The sequence below is a fragment of the Phasianus colchicus genome, chromosome 1 (assembly GCF_987193195.1).
Source record: "Phasianus colchicus chromosome 1, bPhaCol1.hap1.1, whole genome shotgun sequence".
NCBI lineage: Eukaryota > Metazoa > Chordata > Aves > Galliformes > Phasianidae > Phasianus > Phasianus colchicus.
In genome coordinates this window covers 52376785-52392123 of record NC_143436.1, presented here as the reverse complement: position 1 = coordinate 52392123, position 15339 = coordinate 52376785, and the positions used below count along the sequence as shown (strand labels likewise).

The window sequence follows — 15339 nt, the reverse complement described above, 5'->3', positions numbered from 1 at the left end:
ATGATCTCAGAGGACTTTACCAGTCTTGATGATTCTGTGATTCCTCTAGCATTCCTCTGCTGCAGGAAGCTTTTGCTCTGCAGGAAAGCAGGGCCTTCAAGTTATGTTGTTTGTGTGGGAACCTCCTGGAAGCGGCTGGAGGTCTCCAGGCCATGCTTGAAAGTTACCCTCCCTTTGCCACTCTAAACCGTGACCTCCTCCTCCTGGCTCTGCCTCTGGAGACTCCCTGCAGCAAGAAGGCCCTGGGGGTGTCTGCTTCTCTGGAGCCAGCCTTGCGATCAGACAGTACCCAGCACTCCCAAGCAAGCCCTGTTCTCGGCCAGCCTCTCTCAGCCAATCTCAATAAAATCACAGTATCATTAAGGTTGGAAAAGACCTCTAAGATCACCTGGTCCAACCTCAGCCCATCCCCACCATGCCCACTGACCATGTCCTCATGGCCACATCCACACGGTTCTGGAATACCTCCAGGGACAGTGACTGCACCACCTCCCTGGGCAGCCTGTGCCACTGCAGCACTGCTCTTTCTGAGAAGTTTTCCACGTATCCAACCTGAACGTCCTCTGGTGCAGCTTGATGCCAATCCCTTGTCCTATGGCTGTTACCTGGGAGCAGAGGCCAACTCCCGCCTCATCACAACCTCCTTTCATGTCACTGTAGAGAGCAGTCTCTCCTGAGCTCCTCTTCTCCAGATCGAAAAACCCCAGTTCCCTCAGCCGCTCTCCATCAGACTTGTGCTCCAGATCCCTCACAGCTCCACTGCCCTTCTCTGGACACACTCCAAGGCCTCCATGTCTTTCTGGTAGTGAGGGGCCCAGAACTGACCACAGAACTCGAGGTGCAGCCTCACCTTCCCCACTCCTCCTGTTGCTTGGCCTCCTGGTTTCAGGAATGTCCCACCATGGCAGTAAGGCAAGCAGCCTGCATGCCTGGCACTCAGCCTTTCCCTTACAGTCGTTTGGCACTGAAAATTATCTGCAGACAAAAGCGCCGTACCTGGGTCTTAATTTCCTCCCTCGCCAAACCATTACTACTAATTATCTCTCCTAGGTGTTGAAACCGTTTAAGCGACACTGCTAAATGCCCTGTGTTAATTTAATTGCCATGGAGCCGGGTTTCCCTGCATGCAGAGCTCTCACAGGGTCTCAGCAGAAGCAAAGCTGTCTCTCATACATTCTTCAGCCCTGTCTCTGTGGGACCAGACACGTTGGCTGGTCTGAGAGTCACAGGGCAGGAGGTCTCTGAGACCCCCTGGTCCTCTCCTGGCACGGTGGTGTGGAGGAAAAGGCTGTGGTGAAGGAGATGGTCAGGAGCCAGCGGAGCTAGTGCTGGTAGAAGTTAGCTGGGACAGGAGGAGCACCGTGACCCTGGGTGAAGACAGGGCTGGCACCCACCTGAAATGTCCGCATAGCCCTGGGGACGGGGCAGAGGAGGACTGCTATCCACGCACAAGCCCTTTGCATTGCTCAATGCGACAGATTCACTAGAGAACGTTAGGGAAGTGCTTTGAACATGAGAAGTGCTGAGTGCTGCTGTTCCTTATTACTGCATGGAGGCCGGCCCTGTCTGGGGCACCAAGCAGAACTGGGCATGCCTAATTCCCAGACGTTGCATTCCCCCTCCTGTCCTGACCCACAAAAGTGAGGAGGAAGAGGGACAACGTGGAGAGGAAGAAGGGAGCACACTTTTAGCCCTGGTGAGGAAGGAACATCTCTGAAAGCCGGGGGCTGAGCTGTGCCCCCCATCGTGGCCGGGCACCATGCAGGACATGGGGCTGGAGCCACGTCTGGTAGCGTCCCACTTGCAGGGTTGGCCACATCCTGTCCCGCTTTACTGCCTCCCCCCTCCCCCCCGTGCCCTGGTTTTGTGAGGGAAGGGTCCCCAGGGAGGAGCTGAAATGGGGCAGCGGGTGGGGGGAGCATGGGGAGCCATGGCTCAGTGATCCCATCCTGCCCTGGGGAGCACAGCCGGGAATTTGGGGAGCGGTCGAGTAAAACCCTCAACACACCCATCCTCATGGCCACTTCTCAAGGCTGGAGGACAGCATGGCTTAAGTTTACCTGTGCTCACTGTAAAGCAAAGCCTCATCATCCCTCCTCTTCCTCCTTTGCTGTGAAGGCTGTGGGGCTCAGTGCCACACTCTGGGTGAAGGCATCAGCAGGGCTTGACCCCATTGCCATTTTCCAGGCGCTCCTCCAGCCCATCAGGGCCTTTTTCACTTTAATTCCACTCCCCTTGCCCCCTCCAAAAAAGAAATCGACTTGAACAAGGACCGAGTTATAAAAAAAAAAAATCTTTATTTCATGTACCAGGAATTTTTTTTTTTTTGTCATTTTCTCTTTTTAAAATTTTTTTTTCTTTTTAACAGTCTGAAAAAAACCCACGAAAGAAAGTAAATGGAGGTCGGTTTTTCTTGTACTGCTTTGAGCTGGACATGTGCAATACCCTCGGAAGAACGCATCGCTGCCAGCCCTCATCCCTCCCCATCCCTGGCAGGGGGGTCCGGCACTTGTCCCCTGCCTCGCCCTGTGAATGCTCCCCAGCTCCATGGAGCTTTTGGGTTTAACCCCAAACACTGCTCTTCCTTATGCTGCATTCCGGGGCACCGAGCATCGCTTGTCCTTATAGGCCGGTGGGGGTTCGTTTTGAATTTTTGTCCCCTTTTTTTTTAATAATATTTTTTGGAGTTTGGAGGGAGGGGGGCCTGTGAGCAGGGGTCTGGATATCCAACCTGCTCCCCTCACCCTGCCCTGGGGGCTGAGCTGAGATATTTGGGGGCAATGGGGGTGGAAGTGTAGGGATGCTTTTAAGCAGAAACCCCACTGGGAGCTGAAGCGGGAGCCTGGCAGGCTCCTGAAACTGGAGCAGCAGGGACGGGAATGGAAAAAAAAAGAAAAAAAAATCATATTAAAACCAGAAATTTGGAAAAAATAGGTCTGAGCTGCCCCAGGGCTCGGTGCACCCATCCTGCGCACCCCACAGCTATGGGGGCAGCCCCTGAGGGTTCTATCCCCAGGGACCCTGACCCTCTTCCCCGCTTCCTGTCCCCATCCCCCCCTGCGCAGGTGCACCAATTCTGTATGAATTCAGCTGAATCCAGGCAGCATGGGGGGACTGCTACAAAGGGACCCCCCCAAAGGGGGAGATGGGTGCCCTGGGTGGGGGGAACGGGGGCTTGTTGTGGGGAGGGGGAGGTGACCAGGCGTATTTGGGGAGCCCGTGAGCATTCACAGGGGAGTGAGTGCGTGCCCCCCACCCTGCAGCAGCCCCCCCGCAGCAGCACGCTGAGCAATGGGAGCCCCTCTCCCCTCCGGGTCCCCCCGCCCTGCAACCCCCCCCTCCACTGCCCACCTTGATTTTTCACAGTTTAAAGCTGGAGAAAATAAAAATGAAAACAAAAATAATGCTATCTGTTTTCTCTTGCAAGTAAATCCACTTATTATATTTACATTTATTTATAGTTGCCTTTTTATTAAAAAAATTGCCACTTTTTTTTTTGTTTTTTTTTTAAGAAACCTTTTTTCAACCTTTTTTTTTTCCCTTTTTTTTTTTTTTCTTTCTTTTTTTTCTCTTTGACATTGTGTGTCTCTGCTTTTTCACGCTGTCATTGCTGACCCTGGTCGGTGGGAGGGGAAAAGGGGGGGGTCCCCAGAGCCAGGGGAGCCCCCAGGACCCCAGGGGACACTGCAGGCAGCTCCAGGGATAGCGGCCACCTTTGCTCATAGGGATCCGCAGGGGACAAGCGGCTCCTGGGCTCCCAGGGGGGCCTGAGCGGGTCCTGGAGGGGCTGAGTGCCCCCCTGCACCCTGAGAGCCCCCATAGCCCTCGGGTAACCTTGGGGACATAGAGGGGTTGCTGCAGGTCCGAGCCCCCCAGGAGCCTGCACTGAGCTGAAGGAAGTGGGAAATGAACCATAAAATTAAAGAACCCCCCCCCCAAACCCAAAGAGCTGCCGCCTCCTCCTCTTCATCCTCCTCCTCCTCTTCCTCCCACTTGGTTTATTGTCGTTATTTCTTGGTTCCCTTTTATATTTTTTTTTTAAATCTCTTTTTATTAAATGTTAAAATAATGGTACATGGGAAATCATGCATTTTCTTTTAAATTTATTTCTATTTTTTTTTTTTTTAAATCTCTTTCTCTCGGTTTTAAAGTTTTTCTTTTTTTTCTTTTTTCTTTTTCTTTTTTTTTTTTTAAGTTTTATTTTTTTTTCTCTGTTGTTTCTTCCTTCACGTTTCCTTTTGTATTTTGTTTGCTTGCTGTACGTTTGCTTTGTGTTCGCGTGCTCGTTTGTCTTATCTCATTGCTCGCCGGTCGCTCTGTATTTTATTTCCTATTTTCGCGCGTGGTTTTTTTTTAATGCCTTTTTTTTTTTTTTTTTTTACACTTTTCTCTCTATGTTTTTTTTTTTGTTTGTTTGTTTGTTGTTTGTTTTTTGCGATTGCGAGGACCCCACCCCGGGGGCACTCACACCTCCTCCCACCCCGCCACCCCCTTTGCCCTCACCACCCAGCCCACCCCCCCATCCCCCACCCCGTCCTCCTGCCTCCTCCTTCCCCACTTGCAGCTCCTGGCGGCGGCTTCATACCGGGGTGGTCCGGCGGTTGGCTGTGTTGGTGTGGATCGAGTCCTTGTTCTCCTTCTGGATACAGTTGTGAACCTGGAGGAAGCTGTTATCCCTGTCGGAGTTGTAGGTAGCGGTAGGGGTGGTGGTGGCCTTCAGCGGGTCCCTGCTCAGGGTGTACATCGAGATCTCTGTTGATGGAAGGGTGTTGAACCCTTTGATCCCGACGGGAGAGGCATCCCTGGAGTGTGAAGGCTCGGTGGAGCGGGAGCTGGAGCGGCTGCGTCTCTGGTAGCGGTACCGGTAGCTGGGGATGCGGGTGATGGCGGAGGACTGGAGGTAGTCCGTGGCGCGAGCGTTGGCGCGCAGCTGTTTGTGCCGGTCAATGAACATGTGGACGGCCAGCACTCCCACCATCTCGGCTATAATGAAGGACAGGGCCCCAAAGTAGAAGGACCAGCCATAGGAGTAGCTGTTCTTCTTGGAGTCGCTCTTCGAGGGGTCTCCAGCGTTGGCTGATATGTATACGATGATCCCAATTATATTACTCAGACCTGGGGGAGAGGCAGCCGTCAGGAGGACAACGTGTGGCGGTGGCCGTGGGATGAGACTCCTGCCCTCCTGCTGCCAGGAGGGGTAATGGGGTCCCAAACCTACCTGCTGGTCTCCATTGCAGCTTTTCCTGGGCAAGCCCTTGCTCCTGCGTCCCCCACACCCTGATGGCCCCCTAAAACCACCAGCCATGAGGCTCCTCCCTCCTTATGTGGCAGATGGAGAGGCTTCCTCAGGGTGTTGCCTTCATCCCAGGTTGGAAAAGCAGCCCTCCCTTACCCCTGAACCTGGCCCATGCATGTCCCATTACCTGCAGACACGAAGAAGATGCCGGCACTCAGGATGATGTTGTGTCGAGTTTTGTAGAACTCGCTGGCTGCAATGCAGAGTCCACCCATGAAAAGCAGAATCACACTCAGGATCGGAAAAATACTAGAGGCTCTAACAGCCCCTGTGGAGGAAAGAGGGAGAGGGGCAGAGACAACAACGCATGTGTCAGAGAGAAGAATCAGGGCTGTGGCAGCAACATGGGGCGAGGGGACCAGAGGGCATGATTTGGGGGAGTCAGAGTAATTCATGGAGGAGTAAAAAGGGGGTGAGAAGAGAGAGACAAAGTGTGTCAGAAGATGCTGGTGATGAAAGAGCTGGGCTCTTTCCAGAGGACAGGAATGGGTGTGCGTGTGCCAGCTCCATACACACGCCATTGGTCAATAGTGGATAGCTCAGCTGGCAGAGGGCAATGACACCGATGCACAAAGATGCACAATGAACCCTAGAGCTCTGGGGGAAAACTTGCGTGTATTCAGCCAGTTTGCATTGGTTTGTGTTGGCACTGTTTGTGTTTTTTTTACTGAGAAGGGCTTCCCTCTTCTCTTCCCAAGAGGAAGTAATCTGTAAAGCGTGAAATGAAGCCTCGCTTGCTAAAGAAAGGTATCAGACGGGCTGGTGCGATTGCTTGTGGAGTAAAGATTGGGAAAGAGGGATGAAACCCTCCTGAAGCAAATCACAGAATCATAGAATATCCCAAGTTGGAAGGAATCCATAAGGATCATCAAGTCCAGCCCCTAAGTCCCAAAGGTGGGACTTTTTCTGGTGCAAGAACAGACTTTTTTCAAAGACCCTGCTGGTGTTTGAGTCCTACCAGGCAGAAGAAATGGGTTCTTTGAGTGGGGGGCCAAGCCCCCTGCCGGTGTGTTAGAATGCAATAAGCAAGGACAAACCTCTCTCTTGCTTTCCATCTCTCCTTGGCTGAGTTTCAGGGAACAGGAGAGTGATAATAACCATCTTAATAGCTTCTGGAAGGCAAGGCAGAATTCAACAAGGTGAAGCTAAATGGAGGTGAGCAAATATCAAGCAACCATCCTCTGTTTGGAAGGTTTCTAGAGGGACGCTCACAACCCTGCTCTGACCTTATCAGTCTTATTTGAGAAATTCCCACATGCTGGGAAAACCAGAACGTGCTGGCTGATGTGGGGAGCTGCAGACAGCATAAGAAGTGTGAGGATAGGCCCTGCTTTCCGTTCCTTGGAAGGACCAAGGAAGCAAGAGAGGGGCAGGATTTAATCTGGTTTTCTGGATTCTTGGGGCTAAAGACAAAAGGATTTGTAATGGTATTTGGATACTCATAGCATCTGCCTATTTTCTAACTTGATGTTAGCAAGTGAACATAGGGACGCCGCTGCTTCCTCTCTAATGGATGTTTAATTCTCAGAAACATGAGATACCTTCTGAAGATGTCTGGCAGGCATCAAGTCTGAGCTCTTCTAGATGGGCCATGGGCATGTCCCATGATTATCGTGGTCCTTGAACCGAAGGGATTGCTTAGGTTGATAACAATGAATACCCTCCTAGCTGCCCTTGCTAGCACCACCAGGCATCGCCCATGCAGAGCACCCATGGACTCAATTTGGCAGAAGGCTTGGGGAAGAGGCTGCGTGGTGGGGTTCTTATGCAGCCAAGCAGCAGAAGCCCAACTTCCTCAAAGGGAGACCTCAGATGTCCTTAACTAAGTGGCCAAATCCCACTTTGAACCTAATTTTTCAAAAATGTTCTGTCTTTGGACACTCTCAGGTCCTGGCATTGGCCAGATTTTGCATGTGAGTCTTGTTCCCTCTGAGAGAATGGATCCACAGCTCTTGGGATGCTCACTCCCTTCCCCCAGCTCTCCTTCCTGAAGTGCAGAGGATGCTTGCAGTTTCCTCACTCCCAAAAACCGTGCAAGCAGTAAGAGCCATCTCTTTTCACATACAAATGAGCTTTTCAGAGTCTAAATTCTCTCTCTCATCTCTGCCGCAGGGCTGGGTCTCCACATCTGGCTTCCAGCACAGCTGGCTGACAAGGAGCAGCTCTGATATGCTGCTGGTCTTTGGAGACCTCTGGTGCTCCACCTTGGGAGGTCAAAATCTCTTGTCTCAGCTTCCTGAATGAAGATGATCTCTTCTCATGGTGCCAAAAGATGCTGTGAGTGTGCAGAGGGTGGAAAAGAAGGCAAGGGGGGAGATCTGGGAGGGGGAGTGAATCCTGTTCAGCTGAGCTCTCAGGGTAGGAGGAAGTGGTGGCTCATTGCCAGCTGGGGTGGCATGTGCTGTGGGTCTGCTCTGTAGAAACGCAGTGTTTGGAGAGAGGTGGAACAAGAGAAAAATGGGTGTCTCCATTCACTGCAGTCCAGCAAATTTCTTAGATCTGATGCAATCAGAGTATGAGGTGAGGAAGCACAACCTTGTTCTATGTGAGGTTTGGGCAGAGAGGATGCTTGAGTTAGATCAGTGATACAGAGGGAAGCTTTGGTGTTCCTGTGCCCAGGATTCAGCTGCAGAATCAGCTGCAACTATGAAGGATGGCCCCTGCAGCTCTCCTCTGTCCGCATGCATCTTGCCCACTGGAGAGGGGCTCAGAAACTGCTATTGTCATGTGCCAAACTCTGATGCTTTTGAGTTAGAAGACTCTGGGCTTATATCACAATGAATTGCTGCTAATAAGAAATGCCATTGGTTGTCATGACACTTGACCTGCCTCAATGGCAGCTCCCAGGGAGATGAGACTGCAGTGAGATGCAAAGACTCAGTGGATCTGGGGGGCCCCTGCCCACCTCTCATAGCTGTCCCTCCCTCTGCCCCCTGAGCTCCACAGGATCCAGGATCTGCACTGCACTGTTTTCAGAGAGCAAAAGGCACCCGATGACAGCACCTATGAGCAGTTTCAGGGAAAAGGGCCTGTGGACTTACGGAGGAAATATTCTGCTGTATCGGCTTCATAATCTGCATCCTCAGGGAAGTGATCGATTTGCTTACACAGACCTTTAAAATTCCCTAGGGAACAAGAGAAAAAAAAGAACAAATGAGAACACCAGCAACCTCCTTGAAGGAGCAACTGCCCTCTGTGTTGCTCCTTACTCCCTCCCTTCCTTTCTCCCAGGCAACATGCACACTCACATGGGGACCATTAGCTGCTCTCCTCACATGCTCACACACCCATCTCCCTCTTCTTTGCACAGGAACACGGGCCAGACACAGACTGAGGTCTACTTGGCCCAATATTCCTTTCTCTGGGATGTGGCAGCACTGGAGGTTTTGGCCATGCATGGACAAGGGGTCTGTTCTGCCCCTGTAGGAGGTGGAACCGGAGTCACAGATGGCAAAACTCATGGGTTAGCATCCCTTCTGTTGGCATCGACTGAAACAACTTCAGGTGTTTGCATAGTTACAGAGAAGCCAATTCCCCACTTGAATTTCACCTGGCATAGCCTCGGTGAATTCCAGTGGTGTTGCGTACAGAGGGCTGATTGTATTTGTGCAGAGAAGTGTTTGTTTTCCTCTGCTGTGAATTTGCTATACCTATTCATTTCACTGGCGGGATATGTTCCATTGTTCCGCTGTTGTACGAGAAGAACAAAAGCTCCTAATCTACTTGCTCCGTATGACTGCTTGCTTTGTGTACCTTTAGCAGGCCTCCTCTTCTGTCCGCTCACAGATTAAGCCTGCAAGAAGCTTGGCATGAGTGTTGGGGTGCAGCCCTGCAGCCAAGAACCCCATGTGCTGGAGGAACCAAATCTTCTGCTGTGGTTGAGAATCTGGGTCACCCACAGATTTCACCAATCTGGTGAAAATCCCCCATACAGGTGCTTCTACCAGCCTCTCTGCTTTAGCCACAGGGCACCCTCTTTCTATGACCAGCAAAGCCATCTCACCAGAAGGCCAGAGAGATCTTCACAGTCCATCATCATCTGAGATTTCTACCAGTCTCTTCTTTTCAACATTTGTGTCACTCTCCTCTTGAAATTAGAAATACCATTGCAGATTGGTAATCTTTGAGCATAGTCATCATCATGGCCATTGGTTGACTGGACATTGATTAGTATACTGAGGTACCTGGTTGTTCATGTTGGTACAGGGCTCTTTGGGAAGGAGGACCACAGTACCCAGGTGGGTGCATGGCTAGGCATGGCTGTCCCAAGGGCCCCCTAGCTGGAGATCAGCTATCAGTGTTTCAAACTGACTGAGCCCTCAGCTGCAGCCTGAATGCTGAGAATGGTAAGTGTTGTGGCAACCTGAGAAACCTGCTCTGCAATCCTTGCCCAGCCATGGTACCAGCTGGGTATGCAGGGCAGGGGATTTTGAAGCTACCACAGTTGTAGATGTTGCCTCCAGGAAGGGTTGTTTGTGAGGAACCTAGAACTCTTCCAGGCTAACTCTTGCCAGACTGAGACCTCAGGCACCATGTCAGGTTCCTGAGTCATGTCTCAGAAGATTTGTTCCAGATGATTTCCAATGATCTCTCAGGTATTTGGGAATATGTAGAAACATAGATGATTTTCCCTGGGTTTTTCTCCAGGCAAAGCCTTGCTGGAACAAGGTTTGGGAGACTGCACAGACTGAAGTTTCTCTGGGTCAGCCCCTATGCTTGGCTCTTCTGGGTCCTGTCAGTTTTTGCTTGGTATCTGTGAGATACCTATCACCCTTCACGCTTCCAAGAAGAGGCTAGTCACAGTGGAGAGAAGTGTGTGTAAAAGGTAAGCACTAGGAGGAGAAAGTAGGAACAAAGCCTCTCCGTGTATCTCTGAAGTGGTATTCCTACATCTAACCCATGGGTTATAAGTTATTAATCATCCTTCCATAATGCAGTTACCTCAAGCGTCTGCTTCTCAGTCATGGCTCTCCTGGAGGGAAAGATCCACAGCCAAGCAAATTTCCCCACTACACTCTCACTTGCTACTTGCCCACACAGTACAAGGCAAGTGGACAGGCTCTTTGAAAACCTGCTCCTAGTGCTGGATGTCCAAAGTGTGCTGCTGCTGATGCTCAGCAGGGTGTTGGCCATTGGGCTGTCCAACCCTGCTTACTTAAAATGCCATGACACTGAGGAGCTGCTTTTCACCCTGGGACGATGTGCTGGTCTGGTCCTGGTTCAGCCCCACTGGTGTTCATGAGGTCAGCGTGGGCAGCACTGGTCCCATTGAGTTGCTGCTGTCTGTGATACAAGCATGGAGCTGTGGCTCCAGAAGACAGATGCTTGCCTGTGCTGTCACAGCTTCTCCTCCAATGCCTCTGAGCTCATCTGGGCAATGGATGGAGAAAGGATGCAGAATTTAGGTCATTAATGTGGTGACTGGGAATAGGAGAGAACAAGATTCAGTTTCTGTTCTGCCACAGGCATGCTGCTGAAACCATTTCTTATCTCTGCCTTGGAGACCCACCTCATGAGATGGGGGGACAGCACTGCTCTGCCTTGCACTCCTCCAGAGGGCACAGGGTGGCTGCACGGCTGTCACAGGCTGTGTATGTGCTCAGGGCAGATGCAACGGCTCAGAAATCAGCTCAATGTGGAGAAGTCGCCTCTCATGCCAAGGCGGCTTGGCAATCCTCTCCTAGACATCTGTGGCCTGCTGGGATGGTGGGACAGCCTCCCCAGCTCCTGTGCCAGTGGAAGCCCCTCAGTCACTTGTGGGGAGGGTTTAGAAAGCTCAGCAGTGTTTCAGAGGTCTGACACAAGGCCCTTCTCCCGTTCTGCACGTGCCATTTGCAAAGCCGGGAAGGGAAGAACCATGTTCCACACCACAGTTAGTAACTCTGAATGCCTGTGCATAAGCACATCTCTATTTTGGAGGATGTGCAGGACTCTGGGACCCCTTTAAAGAGAGAGGAATGATGTATCCTCATACATACTCATGTCCTTTTGCCCTTCCCGTTCTTCCTGATGAACTGTTTCATGCTGTGAATCCCAGGCAGGTGTTGAGAACTGTGACTTCTGCAAGCCCACAAGAAACTCAAGCTAGGCATTTCCACCCTCTTACTGCAGCTCTCCCAGCTTCCAGTTCTCCCCTCACCCTCCAGATCCTCCTCCCATTTCTCAGTATCATTCTCTACAGCCACCTTCTTCCACCCAGTATGTTGCTGTGGGGCTCCTGGGGCAGCCTGATTTTGGATGTGCAGAACAGCTGGGGAAGAATTCTGACTTGTCTCTGGGCCAAAAAGGTGTGGATGCCCAGGTCCATGGAAAACACCCCTAATCCTGGCCCACAACCTTCTGACACAATGGCAATATTCCAGAGCATCCCCCAAGATGCTGCTGGGTGTCCTTCAGTCAGACCCCCAGCATTTACCTGTCCGAGCTTTGGAAAGCTTGGGAGCAGAGGCAGTGCTTTGCACTGTGACCTGCCATAGTGCCAAGAGGGACTGAACATCTAAAACGCATAGACATCAGCACTGACTGAGTGCTTGGTCTCAGAGGGGCCTCCTGCGAGGCAGCCAGCCATCGTTTGGGTACATGCTGTCTATGCAGGGCAGCTGGCAGCTGCCGGCTCTGCTGCAGCGCGAGCCGGACCAAGTTACCCCTGATGGGAACCTGGCTCAGTGCTGTTGATGGCACGGTTTATTTTTGTGCTGCTTTGTGCAGCCCTGGCTTTTTCAGAAGTCTCGCCTGCCTGCGGAGTGCAATCCATTGGCAAATAGTAAGTTCCGAAGAACACAAAGCTGCTCCCTTCCCACAGGGAGAAGGGAATGCTTTTAGATGGTCAGGACTGTACATTTGAAAACTGGGAGCCAGAGGGAGAGACATCCAAAAGGAGAGAGGCAGACAAAGAGGGAAGAGAACAGAAAGACCTGTTTTTCCCAGAATGATTTGTGGTATTTCCATTTACGGAAAAAAGCAATCCGCTGAAAGCTTTCCTTTAGCCTCCCTCTCTAATTTAGCAGAGGTTTTGGCATGGTGGCTTCTGGAGAAATAAATAAAGGTGGCTGGATATAGCTGTTGTCTCTAAAAGCTCAAAATGATGGCTCAGTGTTAGCCAAGGATTCAGCACCTCCACACATTTCCTGTATCATTTTAGCAAGTCACTTAACCCCACTCTTCTGTCACAGAGCGAATAACGGTATTTCCCTGCCTTGGGGAAACAGCCTGAGGATATCTGTATTAGAAACATGAAGGAGATCAGACACTGGAGCTGTTTGGGCCAGATATTTCTCCCATAATGTGCTCCTCCTTGATGTGACCTTCTCTCAGATGAACACGAAGGCTGTGAAAGACCTCCCAGATCCACACTTGTGATTCCTGCCTTAGAAGTAATTGTCATTGCAGATTAAATTGATATTTACTATTTGCCCATGAAAGAAAAAGAGCAAAACAGCACAGGAAGGACAGGAGGGAGGACACGGAGCTCGAACATTTCTTTCTGCTCCAAGATTCTGTTTCTGAGATTATTCCCTTTGGGACCAGGTGGCGAAGCTCGGAACTTGGAGGACAAATTCCAGTGCTGTATGGCAAACTGCTGGTATGTGAGCTTTACAAGTATTGCCAAAGGACTTGCAAGCCAGGAGAGAAAGTTTGCCATCACTGTTCCAAAACGGTGGTGGTGATACCAGTGGGGTGGGAAATGGAGTCTGCAGGGCTTAGCCTGGGAAAATACTGGAGATCCTCTGGAAACTATGGGCCATCAGAAGCCTCATCACCTTCTCGTGTAAATGCAGTGTGCCTGCTTTGATGTGGCCTTCCCCAACATAAACGTGCAGCAGTGCATATGTTAAACAAAAAAACAACAAAACCCTAGCAACATAACCAGTATGCTGCATACATAATTCTCTCCCTGGGGAGAGGATAAAAGAACAAACCACATGTGACTGATATCAAGCCCCATCACTTAATGTGCCACTGAAAATCATTCAGATATTGTGGCAAAGAAGACTGTAAAAGGACTGATGCAAAATAGAAATTGATCTTACAGTTATTAAAGAATATCCCCCCTGCCTACGAGGGAGAACCATTATATCAGCTCTCCTCACCTTATCATTAATAATCGTGTTTATTACAGCTGCTGCTAAGGATCAGATAATAAAGAGTTTTTTTCTGCAGTATAATGGTACAAACACTGCCTTACAGTGCCTTGAGGAGCCTGAAGGAAGGGCTATATCGCACTGCATTAGCCATGACCAACACTGCAGCAGTAAGCAGCCTGACAGGAGCAATTCTGGGAGGATGACTCGGGCTGGGAGGCAGTTAATAGATGGAAATAGAAGCACTGACACAGGTGGGCAGGGGAGGAAAAAGTGAGACACCAGCAGCAGAGAGGAAAGGGTGAGCAGAACCAGGTTCCCATCGTGGCATCATGGTGCTTGGTCTCCTCCTGGGCACCAGGCCTCCCTGCCTCCTCATCCCACCCCATGGCCTCTGTGGAGGGAAGTGCAACAGAAGCAAAACCTATACTTAAGAATATCCAAAGATTTCCATTTATAAGCACCTTCTTGTTATAGGCTTGTAATTTTCAAGAACATTCGTGCCATTGCTTGGAATTTCCCCTGCTTTGTCACAGGCAGAGAGGGGGATTGGCTGAGGAGCTGGGCAAAGGCTCTGGAAGGCGTTTTGGTGCAGAGACAAATCCAGCACGTTTGAGCTTTATAAGCTAAAGCATTGCGGGTGGCTGGTTTTCAGGCACTGCTAGACATCTGTCCAAGTTACAAATTAAAAAACCTAACACAGCAATAATAAAAGTCATTCAAAAAAAATCCTTCTCTTTTTTTTTGCATACGTTCAGTACAAGCGTTTCCCCTGGTAATCAATTGCCTCTATTTTCTAGACGTTGCCAGAATCAAACCTGAGCTGAATTTCTTCTAAAAACAGTAATAAGCAGAAAAACGTTGTAGGCTTAGCTAAAGCTATGGGTAAGTTCACTCCTCCTAATGTTGTATTTCTTGCATTTCTCAGCTGGAATTGAAAACAGTTTTACATCTACATATACAGCAATTGCATGTTGTGATTTCATGTAGACACATCAATAAAGGCATTTGAGTTTCTCTTGCTGTTGTTTTCTTTTGTGGTTTGATGGATGTGTAAAGCACTGACAGCGTCTGTGATTCCTCAACAGATTGTTTAGGAACTCATTCTGCAGAGACTGGTGCACAAAACCTTGTGAACTTCCACGTGTACAAGACCTGCCACAGGGTTTTCAAGGTATGTCAGCTGAGCTGGCAGAAGTTATTGCCTTTTCCATTTAAGAAGAGGCAAAACAGGTCTGTAAATGAGCTGAGAACCAGAAAAGGGGTTGAGAAAAGGGTTTTTAATTATCTTGGCTTATTAGCTTGGATGTTGCAGTGCAGTGTTGGGGTTTAACCTCCCAGAACACAACTGGAGCACCAAAGCTGCCAGTTGAAAGGTGGAGGAATGAAAGCAGAGGATGGTCAGGGCATAGAAAGAAGTCCTGACGAAATAGAAAGGGCAAATGAAAGAAATTGAGATATTCGGGAAGAAAAAAAAAAAGAAACACAGCCAAACTGGCAATTTGTAGCAAGAACATTTGTGTGTGTGTGGAAAATGAGTCAAATGTGACACTACAACTGTGAGCCGAGTGACAGGAAGGGTGATGCAATTATCTGCAGTGAGAGAGAAATGATGTGCATAAGGTGTGGGAGGAAAGGAGCTGCTCCACCACTACCACAGGCAATCCCAAGCTGCGGCGGCACATCCAGATGTCAGGGGAAGGGAGATACTAATGGAAGCCTGGGGGGAAAGGGGTGGATGGGATGAAGGGAGTGTTTAAGAGCTGTTGCTTCTTCTTTTTTTTTTTTTTTTTTTTCCCCTGTCACGGCAGCAATATTGCAACTAGGACAGTTTTTACATACAGGGATACAACGTCAAACTCTCAGAAAGCAGAACGTGTAAACACCATCCCAGCTGATGGGGACGTAGGCACTGAACAGCCTCCAACCTGAGCTGAAAGCACACAGCTCAGCTGAGCCTGG

The 15339-nt window shown here is 50.1% G+C and overlaps 1 protein-coding gene across 4 annotated transcripts in view; it reads right to left on the bottom strand.

Moving 5' to 3' along the window:
- Window positions 1-4525: 4525 nt before the first annotated feature.
- Window positions 4526-15339, bottom strand: part of CACNG2 (calcium voltage-gated channel auxiliary subunit gamma 2) — a 56252-nt gene continuing 45438 nt past the window's right edge. For 3 of the 4 annotated variants that reach the window (XM_031600099.2, XM_090142844.1, XM_031600098.2), the window contains 3 exons: window positions 8338-8421; window positions 5424-5564; window positions 4526-5115 (listed from right to left, as the gene is read on the bottom strand). In XM_031600099.2, coding sequence (XP_031455959.2) covers window positions 4580-5115; window positions 5424-5564; window positions 8338-8421 — 761 coding nt within the window. In that variant the 3' untranslated portion in view covers window positions 4526-4579. The remainder of the gene's footprint in view (window positions 5116-5423; window positions 5565-8337; window positions 8422-15339) is intronic. The other variant, XM_090142852.1, reaches the window with a different exon arrangement.